The sequence below is a fragment of the Electrophorus electricus genome, chromosome 8 (assembly GCF_041902795.1).
Source record: "Electrophorus electricus isolate QZ-2024a chromosome 8, ASM4190279v1, whole genome shotgun sequence".
Taxonomy (NCBI): Eukaryota; Metazoa; Chordata; class Actinopteri; order Gymnotiformes; family Gymnotidae; genus Electrophorus; species Electrophorus electricus.
This window is the reverse complement of record NC_137504.1, coordinates 20,454,258-20,471,622: the sequence shown is the minus strand read 5'-3', so window position 1 is coordinate 20,471,622 and position 17,365 is coordinate 20,454,258. Positions and strand designations below refer to the sequence as shown.

Genomic DNA, 17,365 nt, shown 5'->3' with positions numbered 1-17,365 from the left:
AATAATTTCCTTTCACAAAGTTGCAATGTGTGCTTGTCCATCATTCGAAGTCAACCAGCAGACTGGACGAATATTTGATACTGCGAACGTGCATTGAGTAGAAAGATGCCCAATAGGCACGCGCCATGTAACGGCACTAGCCAATGGGAGGCTCGCGGAGGATTGTTCGAGAAACATGATGGCCGCCGCCTTGTGTTATCGCTGATAATATAGTGGGAGATGTGTACAGATTTGGAAGTAAATCTGTGCAAAATGGCTTATGTTATGCATGTAGTATATATGATATTTATTATTTCCTTAGGTTTTTGTTTATCTGATGACGGTCACGAGATGGAAGAGTTTCTAAAAAGAGAATATTCATTGTCGAAACCATACCAAGGTAGGCTAGCCGGTGTCCTGTAGATGCTAGTCATAATATTCATAATATGCAACCTATACATTATGAAATCATCGCAGTCAACTAAACCTATAAGCTAAATGGTGTCAATATTTTGCATTAGACTAATAGCTCGTCGGAGAGTCGCCTGGATTTAGCTCAGATGAAATGTAAAAAATCTTACTAATAGCAGTTAAACATTTTCATAGGTAGGTTAGTTGTCTGGTGTCTTAACAGTGCCTAGTACTTAACTTAGACCATTTTTCCCTTAAGCGAAAGTAAAAGCGTAGCCTGCGTTCAGTACGTATCCTATTTGGGAGCTCAAAAGACCCAAACGAAGTAGGCAGCCAAAGCGGCAGTTTTCTAATATGTGTAACTCACCGATCACTGCCCACGTAGTAGGAGTGTAGGAGAGAGTATGTGTGTGATTTCCTCCTCTTTTATTCGGTCAGGTATTGGGGTGTCTGGTTCTTCTCATTGGGAGCTGATGGGTGATTCCATAGTGACCGCCGATCAGGTGCGCTTAACTCCAGATGTGCAAAGCAAGCAGGGGGCGGTATGGAGCCGCATCGTAAGTATCACCCCTATACTAGATGGAGTATATGAGGAGTAGATTTAGAAATTCAGCCGTTTTTTTACACAAAGCCCGCTCCATCCCGCCAGCATAACGACTCAGCAAGCAACTGTATGGTACTATTTATTATACAGTTGTTAAGTTACTTGTTGACATACAATCAGTTGATCTGTGCTAAAACTATCCTTTAAAGAAATTGGGGTCAGGTAGATAACTACTACAAGCTATATGAAGAAACTGATCTTTTTTGAAAGCTACAGTCATGTCAGCTACAGCTGACAGAGTTTGCACTCATAAACAGTTCTTGTAAAGTTTGGTCTCATTAGCAGCCAGTAAGCATGGGTAATTTTCATCTTACAAGTAGCAGCAGTAACATAACATAACATATTAAAACATAACCTGCATTTGTTAAAATATGAAATCCGATATTTATATAATAATAATCATCATTACAAAATAACTAAGTAACCTTGCTACTTGTAGCTAGTCTACTATCGATCTGTCTGAGCAGACATAGAGTGGGTTTTCGCCGATCTGATGCTAAATTAAGACTATGATCAGTGCAGGAGTGGGTACCAGTAACGGTGGGACTTTGGTTTGTTGAACCTGTAGGATTACGGTGATGAAATCTCTGAACGCAGTAATTCTGTAAAAATCAGACTGGTGTTATGTATGTAAGGTAATATGACTTCTGCTCCCAGCAGTCTGTAACTCTCCCACAATCTGTTTCAGACATGCTATGTCTTTAGCAATATCTCTTTTAACAATATCTCTGACTAATAAGATTAATTTTGGATGGGTGTTGCTTGTGCCAGAGGAGACTAAAAGGATGTAGTAAAACGATACTGCTGTTATGTTTTGGAAGTTGTTTAAGCCTCCAGCCTCTTGCTAATCAAAAGTTAGAATGTGGCAGCCTGTCAACAAAAGTATTTTCACCTCATTGAAAAAAAAAAAAGTGAAGCCATGACTTCTTCCTGGATGTTCATTGCTTACCACTTAGCCAGTAAGATAGGCTAATAGCTTAGTGTGGGCTAGCTTGGTTCAGGAGGAAGGCCTGCATCACATGAACACACTTGATCATTAACCAGTGAGTTCAGTCAGAGATGTTGGAGGTGCAGAAAACTAGACTATGCCATGGTACAAGTCCTTCTGGCCTGGAATGTGATGACCTTGTCACTAAAACAACATTATAAAGTGCATATTAAATAAAATATCAATAAAATATTTAATAATTAAGTGTTCTAATACTCTTTCAGCCTTAAGCACAGTGTATTTTTAGAGACATGCACACCGACTTTGAACAGTAGACATTAGACCCCTTTTTACTGTTTAAGCCTGAGCAAGTGCTCTGTCTGAATGACCATACACAGAGGACCAAATATATAATGTAGTATTTGCTAAAAATGTATTCATGCATGTGTGTGTGTGTGTGTGTGTGTGTGTGTGTTTGTGTGTGGGCAGCCATGTAACCTCAAAGACTGGGAGCTGCAGGTGCACTTTAAGATCCATGGTCAAGGGAAGAAGAACCTGAATGGAGATGGTCTGGCAGTGTGGTACACTAAAGAACGCATGCAAAAAGGTAAAAACAACACAAAACCAAACAACTTCTCTGTTTTGGTATCATTAGGCTATCACTGAACAATGTACTGGTGTCATCACAGGTCCTGTGTTTGGCAATAAGGATTTCTTCACTGGATTAGGAGTGTTTATAGATACTTACCCTAATGAGGAAAAGCATATAGAGGTATGACTAATTATGCATTTATATGTCCTCTATTATAGTATCTGTTAGGCAGCATAGAGCAAACAGTTTGTAAAGCAGACTATAACATTTTATTATGTGATTTGGCCAGGAGGGAAATAATTTTATCTTGGAGATAAAACAACATTTTGGAACATGCAATAATACCTCTTTTAAGGATCAGTTGAAAAGTCATGGATTTTAGTGGAATTCCATTAGTGCAGTTTGTAAAAAGAGTAAATCAGAGTTGATATTGTTAGGGGTGTTTAAAGGGTTGTCCCCCTGTTTTATGCTTCCGGCTGGAGCTAGGCCCAGAAGAAGAGGTACACCCCTCGAACCCAGGTACCCCGGCCCCCAGAGGAAACCCATCTGCCCTAAATTGTTTGCACAGTCATATTAACTACCATTTACTGCTCTTTACAAGTGTGCTGTTTGCACATCAATATTGAACAGCGGTGATCTCATACAGCTGTTTGTCCTTCTTTGTTATTTTACATCAATTTATGATTTGTTGAATTACAGCGCTTATGTTGCATTGGTAGAATCATATGCATGATATGTATGATACTCTCCACTAAGATTGCACAATTCATTATGATAATAAAATGGCAATTTTGCACGACATAGCTTGAGCAACATCCAGTTTCAAGGTAGCCATGCTGAATCTTCCCAGCATCAGATCAACACACCAAGTAACAGATTGTTTTGCCAAGCACATTTCCAGCTCAGCACCACCATCCCATTTTTGTGTTTCTGTCCCTGCCTCTACACTGCCCCCTGCTTCTCTTTTTCACTCTGCGGGTTTTTTGTCTTGCCTTAGAGGATCTTTCCATATGTGCTGGCAACCGTGGGCAACGGCACGATCGGCTACGACCACGAGCGCGACGGCCGGCCCACTGAGCTGGGTGGCTGCAACGCCATGGTGCGCAACCTGAAGCACGACACCTTCCTTTTCATCCGATACGTCCGCCGCAGACTCACGGTGAGTGAGGACTCCACACAGGACAGCCAAGACGGGCTGTTACATGCACGTTTAATACAAGCAGGCCAATTCAGGGCACTCGCGAACTGAGACCAACAAGGACTGACATGATTTATATAAGGTACAAGACCTACATACACTTAGCCACCGAGTACAACAGCGCGCATTACGTGTATGGCAGCCGAGGGATGGGTCTGCCTGTTAAAGTGGAGACTATAGTTGTACCACTTTCTGCAGTTGTACTTTGTTTGTAGCCAGTGTGTTGTTCACTAGATTATATCCTGCTGTTGGTACCATCTCTCTGCAGGTCATGATCGATATCGACGGGCAGCATGAATGGAGGGACTGCTTGGATATACCGGGTGTGCGGCTGCCACTGGGCTACTACTTCGGTGCCTCCGCCCTCACCGGAGACCTTTCGGGTAACGGCCTCTCCCTAAAGTTCTCTCGATTTTATGTTTCTGTCAGAAAATCCATTTTCAAACACAGTAAAACTGTTTCACAGTGCCTGTTTTGTAAGCCACTGCATTTTATATGCTTTTTTTGACAGACAATCATGACCTCATCTCTATGAAGCTGTACCAGCTGACTGTGTTGCGGAGTAAGCAAGAGGAGGAAGAAGAGGAGGAAGAGGTCACAATTCCAAGTGTGGACAACATGGAGCTCCTCAGGAGTAAGACTTTACTGATATCCTGAGTGCAGCAAGTCTTTTAACTCAGCAGTGAAGCACTTAGCTCCCAAGTACCTCCCTGAAACTGCATTTTTCAAAGTGGTGGATTAGTGGATCAAAATTATAAACAAACCTCTCTCTCTCTTTCCCTGTCCCTCCCTCCATCCCTCCCTCTCCCTCTCCATTCCTCTCTCCTTCCATCCCTCTCCCTCTCTCTCAGATTATTATGAAGCCGAAGGTATGAGTGGCATCGCCATCTTCTTCACTGTCCTCTTCTCCATGCTCGGCTTGTTCCTGCTCATCGTGGTAGGGCTTGTGGTCTACGGACACTGGAACGAGAGCAAACGCAAGCGCTTCTACTGAGAGCAGGGAGCCCGTGTGTGTGGCCCCATCCCCCACCTCCACACCCACGCCCACCCCTCCCCCGTGTACGCCGCCTTACGGTGCCTACCGAACGTCTGTGGTTTTGAGATGGAGACTCAGTCCTCTGCACGATGGGCTGAGGGGCCAACCAGTCCCCAAGGGTCTCCTTCAGTGCCGGCTGAGCGGAACGAGGTCGAAACAGGATGGGAACGACGTAAAACGCTAAGACGAGAGGCAAAACCAGGTCTGCGATGTCTCCATAGAAACACACCAAGGAAGAAGTTTTAAAACACTAAAAAAACAGCAGTATGCTAATGGGATGTTTGGTATGCGTTCTGCCTATTCGACCCCCAAACGGCCTTGTAAGTATTTCTAATATGAAACGATTAGACTTTCACATGGAAATATTAGTTCTTTTGATTCACAAATCAAGTTGCGATGAACAAGAGCCAAGAATTTAGAGCACTGCCTTTAAAGAGACTGCCAAACGTGTCTTTTTTTTTTTTTTTAACTTACCAATGTACAAAGGTCATGTCTATGAAACACTCCGCACTGGAATCTACATTTGATGGTCCTGGATTCCCAAAATGTTCTCCTCAACTGTACTTCTGATTTTACATTATGTGTGAGGCAATATGTTCTCAACTGGACTTTAATATAAAATGTGTGTTGTATATTTATTATCTAACATTTGTTATCAATTTTATGGACGTTTGCCCTGATTACTTAAATAATTATATAGACTTTGTTAATTTTTAAAAAGGTGAGAGCAATTCAGATTTGTTTCCACTTGTGTCATACTGCATATATGCATGCAACAGCAAATCTTGTTGGTTTGACAAATAAATATAAAATTTCAGTTAATTATCTGAATGACGTGTAACATTTCTGTTTTGCTATGGTTTCATCTTAAATTTAAGCATGTTTTAGAATGTCACTGACAGGAGGTAGTGTTACTGTCTGTGCTCTCACGGCCTGGTATTTTCAGACTTGTTTCTTTAAATGCACCTTGGCCTCAATTTTCTTGCTTTCCTGAGAAACTGCCTGCCACAACTCCAGATGTAAGAAAGCAAGCTGCTCTCCTCTCATCCATTTACATTTAGTGCAGATAATGGCAGCTTTGGAATTCATACATTTTAATTCAATCAAATTCAGTAGTGCTCCCAGGAAACTTCGGAGACTCTAAAATATCACTTTGAAAAATGAATTCATAAACTGTGTCTGCCTACCAGCTTATTTTCTACACGTCAATGCATGCTTAAAAGACCTTGCAAAGTCACTTTACCAAGACATTTAAATGCTAGCATCACAGCTTAAACCCAATATCTGCACCTCATAAGAGTTAAAATAAGGTTTTCAGACTGACAGGAACCAGTCAGACATGTATCACGCTCCCACCACCCAATTTCATTATCCAAAGTAAATGAGCAAAAAAAAAAAAAAAAGGAAACCATGAAACAAAAACATCTAATTGGCCACTGGTGAGGGCATTCAGAGCGGGGAGAACTACTTTCCATACTCATGCAGAATGACATTTTTGTCTCAGGTTGAGAGTTTGACCTTGGGGGCATGAAGTGCAACTCAGGATCAGTGCAGCAGTTTGAAGGGGATTAGTTGTACTTGAAGGAGAATTACAGGGAGGTACACAGACATGTTTAAGCAGGTTTAAGCTACTGTTTTTTTTGCTGCTACTTGCTGCACTTTGACAATGCAGCACCACTGAAATTCCCAATTCTCATCACACTTAAGGATGACCCCAACACCATGTGCACAGGTAAGATGTTGTAGTTATGCAATCAGTGCTGTGTCATTTACTACTTCATATTCTCAGTGGTGTAACCAGCAAATAAGTAATACAGGTGGACAGTTCAGTGCCATATTTATTTTATTACAAAAATAAAATACAAATAACTAAAGAGTACACAGCTGACCTCATACTAAACCCTAACATTAGAACATTTCACTCAGTGCTTAGATTTTAAATTTCCATCTTGTAACTTTCCTTTTTTTGGCTTGATCTTGGTGATGGGTACAAAGAAAATGTGCCGGTGCTCTCGGACAACCACCTCAAGCAAACATCCGTTTTCATTGTTGCCATTTTGGCAAACTCCGATCCACGCACAAATCAACTACAAGATCTGCTGGGCACCGTCTGACAAACACGTGTTGAAGAACTGCAATTAAATACACTGGTTACACGTGTAAACTGAACGTTTCTGATCCTTACGGTTTATGACATTAAAAGTTGCCGATTGCCTTGGTGTACGAAGGGAATGGTGCCCTGCCCATGACTGGGCAGTGCAGTACATTACATGCGTAAAAGGCTAAACTCTAGTGAAATGCAACGTTCAGTGACAGGGGCCTCTCCCACGGGCATACACAGGGACACCATCTCACATCTCTGCCAGTGGGGCAGGTTCTCCAAAAAAAGACAGATGAGGTTTCACCAAAAGGTTTTTAGTAAGGTGTAATAAAAGTGTAAAAAAAATCTGTCAATCCAGATCGCCGTTAAAGAGATATACACATGAAAGAAATAATAAACATCATGAACCACAAAAAAGCGCCATTGTTAAATATACTTGTGGTGGGAAATGACGTCCTTCCCGTGGAGTGTGGACTGGGGAACTTCATACACTTAATGCAAAGCTGTTTAAATCAAGCACAAGAATGTGAGTCAAACACAAAGGGTCATGGCTTTTTCCCCTTCCCTTACATTTACAAGGCAAGAGAGACTATTGACTCATAAAGCATTCAAACACAAAATGGTCATAGTAGCAACGCATTTGTACTTCTCTTTCTTTTTCAAAGATTAGATGCATGTCTACCGAGATACAGTGCATTGTGTATTGAGTATTGCTTGTACTGACAACCACAGCAGACTCACACAGCATGAGAGTGGGTGAGCTTGTTTTTTTTCTTTTCTTTTTTTGTGTTTTGCATAGCCTAGTTAAGATACAGTACAGTACAGAGCTGTGAAGTCACACAGAAAAACAGAGGAGGAGGGGAAGAAGAGGGGGTGAGGGTGAGAGAGAGAGAGAGCGAGAGAGGGGGAGGGGGGGGGGGAATTTTCCGTTGAGAAAATTTCATTGTGAACAGCAAGGCACAGAAAGTGTAAACATCCCAGTTGGATGTGTTGTGGAAACTGGACAGGGTCAGATCCAGGCTAGATTCTTGGGAGAGACATGCACTAAGGGTGGTATGGCAGTTTCTGAAACCAAACCAAAATTTCTTCAAATTGATGGGCCTGCACTAGACTTTCCCCCAACCTCAGTCAACATCAAGGGGAAAACTCGAGTGTAGGGTTTTGGATCGGTTGCTACGGTTTCTGTTGCCAAGTCCAAGCTGTCTGGCAAGATGGGACCACGAGAGGCACAGGAGAAGCTCTCATCGCTGCCACGCACATCCCCAGACAGAAGTAAGGGAGATTCCCACAGGTAGAGGACAGAGAAAGATCAGGTGTATTGTACATCTCTATGTACACAAGAACAAACAGTACTAAACAAAAAGGCAGAGCCCTGTGGGGCCACTTCCACAAATGCATCATTTCAAACCTGCCCCACCATCTAGCAGTGATCCTTCTACTGCAACGTTCCAGGTAATGGGCTCTGAAATTTAGAATCATATATCTGACATCCACAATAATCACATGAACTTTAAACTAAGTTTGTTATTAACTAGCCCTTTTCTGCAGGTAAACATGTAGCGCCATATTGTTTTGGCAACAATCGGCTCCCCGTTCGTGGGATTTTATGTGGAGACTGAAAGGCGTCTGAGCCCATCACAAAAGCAAGGATTACGTTTACCAAATCTCATTTAGATCACACTGCAATAAAGAACACATGAAACTCTGCATCTACACATCAACTGGGTAAACCCCACAAACTTTTCATAAAGTTCTACCACTCAAGCAACCACAGTCATTCCAAAAACATCTCACGAACACCAATTCAAAATCGCAGGTTCAATCAGATGGGAGAACAACCACCTATCTATACTATCCCCCCCCCCCCCCCACACACACACACACACACACACACACACATATATATACACACACACGCCTTCACTTTGCCTGTTTAAAAGTCACCTCAACCACATCCAGAAGGTGAAGGGGGAAAAACACAACAAATAAAAACCCTCAATGCCTCAAATGCTCTGAACTTATAGCTGAAGTTCCTGGAAGTGATTATGGACCACAGTCAAGCTCACTATCGACACAACCCCATAGATTAACATAAAATCTATAACTAAAGAAGCCTGTGCAATACTTGCATTACCATGAACGAAGGCGCCGCCAGTGTCACAGAATAAGGAACACCCCCCCCCCCCCCAAATCATGTGAAACGCTCTATATGTGGGAATGCCCCTGCTTCTAGACATTAGCACTATGGGACCAATGCAAGGCTGCATCATGGGATACAAACCCATGGCTTCCACCAACTCATATAAACCCTCCTCATACAAATAAAATGATACGGTTAAATACAAACTCGCCATCTACTCTATGACAGTCGATTTGTGTTGAGAGCGGGTGCTATCAACAGCCACAGAAGGCAACTGGTGCATATGAGCGCTGGAGGTAAAGTGGAGTGACTCTGAGGGCACTGTGAGATTCAAGCGACCATCTGCTCCGTTATTCAGAAGCAAATGGATGCACGGATGGTGCCTTTTCTGTCACCTTACACGCATAAGCAGCCAGCTGAGCTAAATCTGCACCTCTCGTGGACGGAGAAAGGGCATGCGCAGCCTCCCGCCACACACGTGTGCATGCTGCTTTTGGGTAGCCAGCTAGGCAGCAGGCCGGCTGGGAGGGGTGGAGCTCACGCAGACCCCATGCAGATCCCATGCCTGGGATAAGGGAGAGCGGCTTGAGCGAGAGCAAAAGTGGAACGTGCCCGTGGACGGAAAGGAAGCTCTCAGACCTCTAGCCAACTCAGAGCCCACAAATTAAATATTGATGCGGAGTACATCAATGTATTCAATGCTGTTTACTCCCTGTCCTGCTTTCTGAACTGCAGTGTTGTACTGTGTGTTCTGTCAGGGCTTAAAGAGTAAAACCTGTCCACAGATCTTAATCCTATCCGAGGATGATATAGTTGAATAATACACGTGACTTGGCCAAATGTGTATTATACAAGTCTGGTGGAAATGCAGTCAAACGCTTGCTTTTTATAGCTGCTAACTTTGCAGGGAAAGGCCCAGCCTCCGGGCCTGGGGGCTGAAGTCGCTCCTGGCAAATGGCAGAATCTCCCCTGAAACCAGAGCAGCAATCGAGGCATTCCGGAGCCACCACTGACCATGCTGTGGCAGCAAGCCAACGCAGAGGCGCAAGGAAGGTGTGTGGGAGGCATGTCACAACAGTCCCATCTACAAGGAATCGTTTCACGCTTAGCCATGCCGTCTGGCCCCTCCCCCTCGCTACTGCCGAGCCTAGGTCCTGGAGAAAGGAACTTAGTCGTGTTAGCACGGGCATGTGGAAAAACAAAGTGCTCAGTCCACCACTGGGCGCACCTTCTTCCAGGAGTTTCTGAATAGCTCCATGTTCTTCAGCCCGTGTGTGACGAAAGTCATATTTGTGACAAGAGTCGGGTGTCGCGGGGGGACGGACGCTGTGGGCGGGAAAGCTTGTTTTTGGTTTACTGAATACATTTGGTTTACTGAAATGTGTTTGCTTAGCATTAGGGTGTAGAAACTACTTAAAATGCTTTTTTACCTCCACAATTTAGACAAACTCTTGACAAAAAACTAGAGCAACACAAGGGTGATTTGAGAGAATGAGCAAACAGGAAACTTTAGCCACACAAAATAAAGAAAACCTCCTTGAGAGAATTTGAAAAAAATCTGCAATCATCGATGCTGATGCAGGTGAAAATTTCTCATTCAGAATGTCAAAAGACTTCAGTCGGTGCCTTGTATGTCATCCCTTTGAGCGTCATCCCTGCTAAAAAAAAACAAAAAAACAAAAAAGAGCAGCATTTAATAAATGACTCAGTAATGACGCTAATAATGACAAAGCCTTTTGCTCTTTTTCCATGCCTTATTGCTGGAAGCGTTGAACACGGTACTGTGTGACTCAGACCAGACGCTCTCCACTGGCTGTGCAGGAGGGCTTGGGCCTGAGGACCTGGTGTTCGAGGCAGCACCCACCACCGCTGCCAGCCACCTGGCAGACCCTGCCTTCATCCTCCTCTGGACCAGAGCACTCGTCCGCGTCCAATTGGCACACGCACACTTCGATGCCCGAGTCGCCTGTCACATGCCTCCGCCGAGTGTTCAGCTCCTCCTCCAAGGTCTCATCCAGCTCTCCATCCGCCCCGGGCTCCGACTGGCCTGCGGCTGCCACCGGGTTTGGCTCCGGTAAATCAGGAGCCAAGCTCTCAGCCTGCACCGCTTCCAGGGGGGGCTCCAATAGTACAGCTGACTCAGACTGAGTGATGGATGGGTGGGCGGAGAGTGAGATTTCGGGAGGCATCTCAGAGTAAGGTGGAGGAGGGGTGGGGGGATGAGCTACCACTTCCTCATAATCAGGGAGCTTGCAGTCTGTCCAGAAACCTGAAAATCATTCAAAGGAAAACCAAGTTGTCTTCACAAAAAAAAAAAATAAAATAAAATAAAATAAAAAAAAAAACACAAAACAAAACAAAACCTTTTAAAAAAACAGACAATTAATTACAATTTAGTTACTTTTATAGTTCATTTACTCTTTTAATACATTTTTCCTATTTTAATTAATTGTTATTAAATTTTTTTATTTCTTTTTCTCACTGCTACTAAATCAATTGCACATATTATAATTTTCATTATACTTTCTATTTAAATAATTTGCGAAACCCCTCCTGAAATAGATCTCTGTATGTAATAAGATCTGTTATTATAATTTCATTCTACTGTTTGTGTAAAGCACTTTGAATTTCCACTGCATATGAAGTGCTATCCAAATAAACCTGCCTTGCCTTATTCAACCCTAAAGGCCCAGCTACAGAGCAAGCCCTCAGCACTAAATGCTGGCATGAGGAAGTGACAGACAACCTAATGCTCGACTGGGAATAGTTTCAAGTTGATCAGTGAGAACGCTACTTGTAAGGCCACCAAGTTCTGAAGTGGCAACATGTACACCCTACTCGACAGCGCATAAGAATTTGCACCCATCAAAAATAAACCGCCAAAACAAACAGCTGGTCTGGCCATTTCACAGAACACTGCAGCAAGACGAGCTGGATTAGGTTTCCTGAGCTTAGCCCAAGCCTGAGAAGTGGGTCGTTGGGGCGGCGCTGAGGGCCAGGCGGGTCGTGGAGTGGCATGCACTCAACACTCACGGAAGTTGAGTGGCGGTGGAGAGGTGAAGGAGCTTGAGGCGCCCTGGTAGGCCATCAGGCTGATCTCCCGCTGACGCTGCTCCTGTTGCAGACGCATCTTCACGCGCCGGTGACGGTATGCACAGCAGCAGCTCAGCATGATGATGAGAGTCCATACCAGCCAGAACCCTGCGCACACACACACACACACACACACACACACACACACACACACACACACACACACACACACACGCATGCCACAGCCCAAACACAAGAATTACTATTCCTGTGAACATTCCATTGCTTTTTCCTTTCTGCAAGATGCAAAAGAAAAAAAGTACTGCCAGAGATCATGGAAAGACTTTTGTAAACACGTACAGAGCCCACACGTATAACAATCAGTTCTAAGTCCTGATAAAGAAAACAAGCAAAAGTCAACTGAAAGCAGACAAAGACACTTACACCAAAGCTCGTAGTAGTACGTGCAGCACTCTGTCTCTCCACAACAATAGCCCATGTCACATCTGTATTTCTCATTGTTTACACCAAAACAGAACTCCTTACCCTGTGAAAACACACACACACACACACACACACACACACACACAGTCATTAAGTGTGGGAACAAAAGAAATAATCTGCAATTAATCATTTACTACAAGCATATTTGATATGAGCCTAACAACCTAGTACACACTTAAGAGTACAACTACATTATCCAAGACCCCCTTGCTTAAATTATAAATGATAATAGCAACAGACAAAAAAAAGTCTACCTTGCTAACGAAAAAAGTGAAAGCCTTGGCATATGAGTGTTGGTGTTACCACTGAGTTAATACCCTAAAAGCAATTAAACATGAGCCGATTTTGGCAGCTACTTTCCCCCTCATTCTTGAACCTTGGCTACTGTTCTCGGGGAAGTAAATCATATGCGACTAAGCACTGGTAACTGGTCCAGCTGACGATACCTTTGGCACGTTCGGTCCAGACAAGTTTTAAAGCAACCCAGGCCACGTTTCTTAAAAGCATCTCGCTAAGTGTTATCGTAAGACATAAACGACATAGAAAATTTTCAATTCGAGTATAACGGTGATATTTGTGTTTCTCGGCCCTGGTGAGTAAAATAAAGGGAAATGTCAAAGTAATTCGAAGGCTGAATATTTTAAGGGATTTAATTATTCAACGGAGACACTCCTTCAGTTCAAGGACTAATCTTAGTCCACATACTACAATTCCACAAGTACATTAACCTAGCTAAAAGCAAGAAACAAACAAACCAAAGGACAAACTGAAACTGCCTTTCACGTAACTATTATAGCCAGCAAGCTAACGGCAAATAAGAGCTGGTCAACTAAGTACGTAGCTAGCTAGGTTACCGTTATACAGATAGTTGCACAAGTTTCTCAACTAGTTGGCACAGCACAGACATGGCAAACTAAATGTTAGCTACAACCTGGTATCCTACTTTTGTCTTTAAAAATGATCGGCTATGGCCATCTAGTCATATAATCAAGTGTCTTCTTTGAAACAAAGAGCTAATATGAACCATTAGCTAACCTAACATTTCCTCTGTATAATAGCTAACTGTTAGCTGGCTATGATACTAGCTATCTAGCCAGCTAGCCAATTCAGTCATAACACGCCTTTGTTATAACCGGATAGCTTGCTAACTAGCTAGCCTTAACATTATTTCACCCGATCAGCAGCAAAGAGAAGCAAACTAATACGCAGCTGGCTGATATCTATAGCCAGCCTACGTGTCACTCGCAAACATTTCACGAACTCAATGACAACTGTCATCTATTCATAACAACATAACTCTTCTTCACCTTCATGTCATTACTGTTAGCCGCTAGCTAGCTAGTTCTCCACTTTGGATAGCACATCTTGCTAGCTTGGGCAAAAGCAATAAAATGAGAAATTCGATCACATAAAAAAAAGTAAACGTATGTTATTGTGAATAACAGCGCTACAACAACAGCAAAAAGCTAGGAGTTGTTTATTCCTTCCTTATTAATTTTACTTCATAAGTATCCGGGCCTAACTTCCTTTGTGAACAAAACAAAACAAAAAGCAAAACAAAACAAAAAGCACACAATAGAGGGCCTACTTCCAGCTGTGATCCCGGAGCTTGATTTAGAGGCTGCTACCGCACCAAAAGCCCACATTTCATCTTACCTGTGCCAAACACGTCCCTGTACAAAGTAGACCTACAATGGATCCCAGCGTTTTCTGCGGCATCTTTCAGGGTTCTTCGTTACCACGATGATAGAAATCACATAGCTACGTTTAAAACTGTTATAAAGTATCAGTGGAATCACTGACCGAAGACTCAAACGACATGGTTTTGTTCACAATCCAACTGCACTAAGGCAAGCTCGTTAAAGCAATAAAACGAAGCAGGTGTCTGCGCTTGACTGTAGGGGGCAGTGCCGACACACACATATTAGTCTACAGAACTGGCAGCATTTACATTGCAGATTAGAGATCTAAACATATCATCTTTCCATTTGGGAATTCTTTAATCCAAAACACGCAGTGCTGCTGCCAAAGGCGTGTGACCTGTACATAACGGTCCCGTGGTGAATGTTCAGGTCTTAAAACTGAATGAACCAAGAACCACGAATTGCACGAAACAAGTACGCCAGGCAATAACCTTCATTGTTCATTTGCCCGAACGTTACATTCTATCAATAAAATCTTAATTATTTTAAGCATGACTGTATCTCGTCTGTCAATTAAAATAGGCAACTAAATAAATCAAGGTCCAGTAGTTGAAATGTTTTGATAACACTAAATATAGACTATACAAACAATTGTTGAATGTGCTTGGTATATTAGGCTAATGGTTCTTGTTTGTTATCACGTTGCAGACGTGATTTCATCTTCCTCCTTCCATTAGTAAGAAAGTAAGAAATTAAGGGAAGTCGAACATTTACTGTCGTCCAACGCAGACAAACGAACATTTTTCAGGCTTAGTTGGACACCACATCACAGTTACAGGTTGACAGCTTGGGCCGACCACAGTGAGGCCAAATCCTCTATCTGCGGGACACAACGACAAGCGGAACAGAACATGGTCCGCTGTGTAGCTGTTTAAGACCTGTAACTGATAGTATGCCGTGCCTATCAGTTTTGTCATTTGCAGGCTAGCCGTAAGGGACTGCATAAAAGTCTGGAAAAAACCTGGCCATGTTGTGGTTATGTTACTTATTGACTACTGAGTTTCTTTCTCATGTTTATCAGTATCACCTTTTACACCACAGGTGAGACTGCCATAGAACAACTGAGGTGCGTTTTTCAGCAGTCTGTTGACTAATGATTATGCATAGAGGTTTGCCTAATTCAGTTTTCTTATTAAAAACACTACCTGCTGAAACCTTAAGGAAGACTATGTGTGTATTTGAGAGAGAGAGAGAGAGAGAGAGAGAGAGAGAGAGAGAGAGAGAGAGAGAGAGAGAGAGAAGCATTTACATTAAATTTAAACAGATCAAACTGATTATCCACCTTAATTTATATTATATACACTGGCCAACTTAGTGAAGTATTGCTGTCTGTTTCACACAGAGGTGCAAACCTTTGACAAAATATTTCTAACAATACAGATTCCCAGTTTCAGTTTCGCATGCTTGTCTAGGGTCTGATGTAAAGAAAAAGAGCCAGATTAAACTAGTTTAAAGCTGTTCAGCTGTATTCTGAGGTTATTATTATACCTTTAGCTGCACATGTTTATCCCTGGCATGGCTCAGTAAACCTGTGTCAATTCTCACTTAAGTTGTGTCAAGTTGTGATTGGTAGAATGACTCTCAAGGAACTCTCCTATTGGCTACAGTGAACTGCGAAGGGTTTTTGGAACAGTAACTTCTTGAATATGCATGTAAATACGCTCAGTTATTTAATTTAATTTCCTCTGCTGTGTAAAACTGACATCTGTGTAAGTTTGAACATTTAAAAATGTCAGTACAATGATTCGTCTTTTTTGGAATACAGCTCAGACCAGATACCCATCTGACTGGCCTTCACAAATGGGGCAGTAGACAAACTAAAGGAGGTGACCAGTCTTTCCCTCTTTGTAAGAATGTAAGAGAAAGATTGGTGACTCTAAACCATGCCAGGGTCAACAGTGTGACATGAGAACGACATTAGAAATTTAGTTTTGCCATATAGGAAACATGTTGGTGTTGCACAGAGGTGCTGTGGCTTATGGCTTAGGGCTTGCTGTCTGTTCTGAGGAAACGGAAGAGATCTCCAGAGCAGGAAATCCACATTTCGTTGCTGGGGCTAGACAATGCAGGTAAAACCATGCTGCTCAAGCAGCTAGCAAGAGAGGACATCAGCCATGTCATGCCTACACAGGTATGGATACCTTATTATTTAAGACTGACTCCATGTGTATCACATGCTTATGCTTTATGAGCTTATGCTCGGGGCTACATGAAGAATGTCTGGGACAGGGGTGGCCAGTTGAATATTCGCCCTTACTATCTATCTATCTCACACACACAGTTTCTCTGTTTCTTTCTTTCTCTCTCTCTCTCTCTCTCTCTCTCTCATATACACAGGAGTTAACTGAACTACTTGTAGAGGAGAAGCTAAGTCTGGTTCCATTGCTAGTTTTTGCAAACAAACATTTGCTGAGTGCAGCGTCTACACTGAGGTAACTGATGCTCAGCCTGTGCACCATTAGAGACAGAATATGGAAGATCCAACCATGTTCTGCTCTTAATAGTGAAGGAGTACAGGTAATCACACACATACACACACACACACACACACACACACACACACACACACACACACACACACACACACACCACATTCATAAATTTTACATATATTTTAACAAAAACATATTAAAACAGTCTAAATTAATGAGTCATGGTAAAATCATGACACAGGAAGACCAGGGTAAAGAGCCTGCATAAGTCTATACCAGGTCTACTCTTTCCTCAAAATCTCCAAATGTACACATATTGTCAGCATTGGTTAACTGGCTTGACATATCAGCACTTCCTTCTTTGTTTTGATTACGGTATGCGTGAATGCAGTATTTATTTGCCATGTATATCCTTTTATAATTCTCCTTTGGAGAGCAAAACATACTGCAGTAATCTGCTATACACATTGGTGATACCTAACAAATAAATGACTATTTCAATTCACTGAATCAACCTTTCCCTGTGAATATTTGTCTTTGAACCTAAGACTGAGAGGTCTGATGAAAGAAAAAAAATAATTAGGTCTATTTTCGAACTATATTGACAGACACATATTGTGGGTCCCGAAACTTGGCCATTGCTGTAATTCTTTTAGATCAGCGCCAGAGGGCGGAGTCTCTCCAGGATTTGCCTTTGCAGCACG

The 17,365-nt window shown here is 42.6% G+C and overlaps 3 protein-coding genes across 5 annotated transcripts; 2 read left to right on the top strand and 1 right to left on the bottom strand.

Annotated features, from left to right (window-relative positions):
• The first annotated feature begins 78 nt into the window (after nt 1-78).
• lman2la (lectin, mannose-binding 2-like a) lies at nt 79-5,570 on the top strand. Of its 2 annotated transcripts, XM_027027115.3 has the most exons (9): nt 80-379; nt 829-947; nt 2,412-2,529; nt 2,612-2,694; nt 3,001-3,033; nt 3,512-3,673; nt 3,981-4,095; nt 4,224-4,346; nt 4,564-5,570. In XM_027027115.3, exons 1-9 carry the CDS (start codon nt 220-222, stop codon nt 4,704-4,706), a joined length of 1,056 nt encoding a protein of 351 aa, XP_026882916.1. In that variant the 5' UTR covers nt 80-219; the 3' UTR covers nt 4,707-5,570. The 2 variants fall into 2 exon arrangements, with proteins under 2 accessions (XP_026882917.1, XP_026882916.1); XM_027027116.3 differs by lacking the exon at nt 3,001-3,033 and having other exon boundaries at nt 79-379.
• Nucleotides 5,571-6,568: 998 nt separating this feature from the next.
• Nucleotides 6,569-14,410, bottom strand: wbp1 (WW domain binding protein 1). 2 transcript variants are annotated; one of them, XM_027027119.3, is made up of 5 exons: nt 14,183-14,410; nt 12,467-12,569; nt 12,023-12,190; nt 10,743-11,258; nt 6,569-10,647 (listed from the first exon to the last, which is right to left on the bottom strand). In XM_027027119.3, the coding sequence occupies exons 1-4, from the start codon at nt 14,243-14,245 to the stop codon at nt 10,780-10,782; spliced, it is 813 nt and encodes a 270-aa protein (XP_026882920.1). In that variant the 5' UTR covers nt 14,246-14,410; the 3' UTR covers nt 6,569-10,647; nt 10,743-10,779. The 2 variants fall into 2 exon arrangements, with proteins under 2 accessions (XP_026882920.1, XP_026882919.1); XM_027027118.3 differs by having other exon boundaries at nt 6,569-10,644.
• A 1,702-nt stretch (nt 14,411-16,112) lies between these two features.
• On the top strand, nt 16,113-16,929 carry LOC113588076 (ADP-ribosylation factor-like protein 3). The gene is given in 4 exon segments (XM_081719077.1): nt 16,113-16,127; nt 16,217-16,556; nt 16,559-16,746; nt 16,903-16,929. Coding segments are annotated over 4 exon segments (570 nt in total).
• Nucleotides 16,930-17,365: the final 436 nt, after the last annotated feature.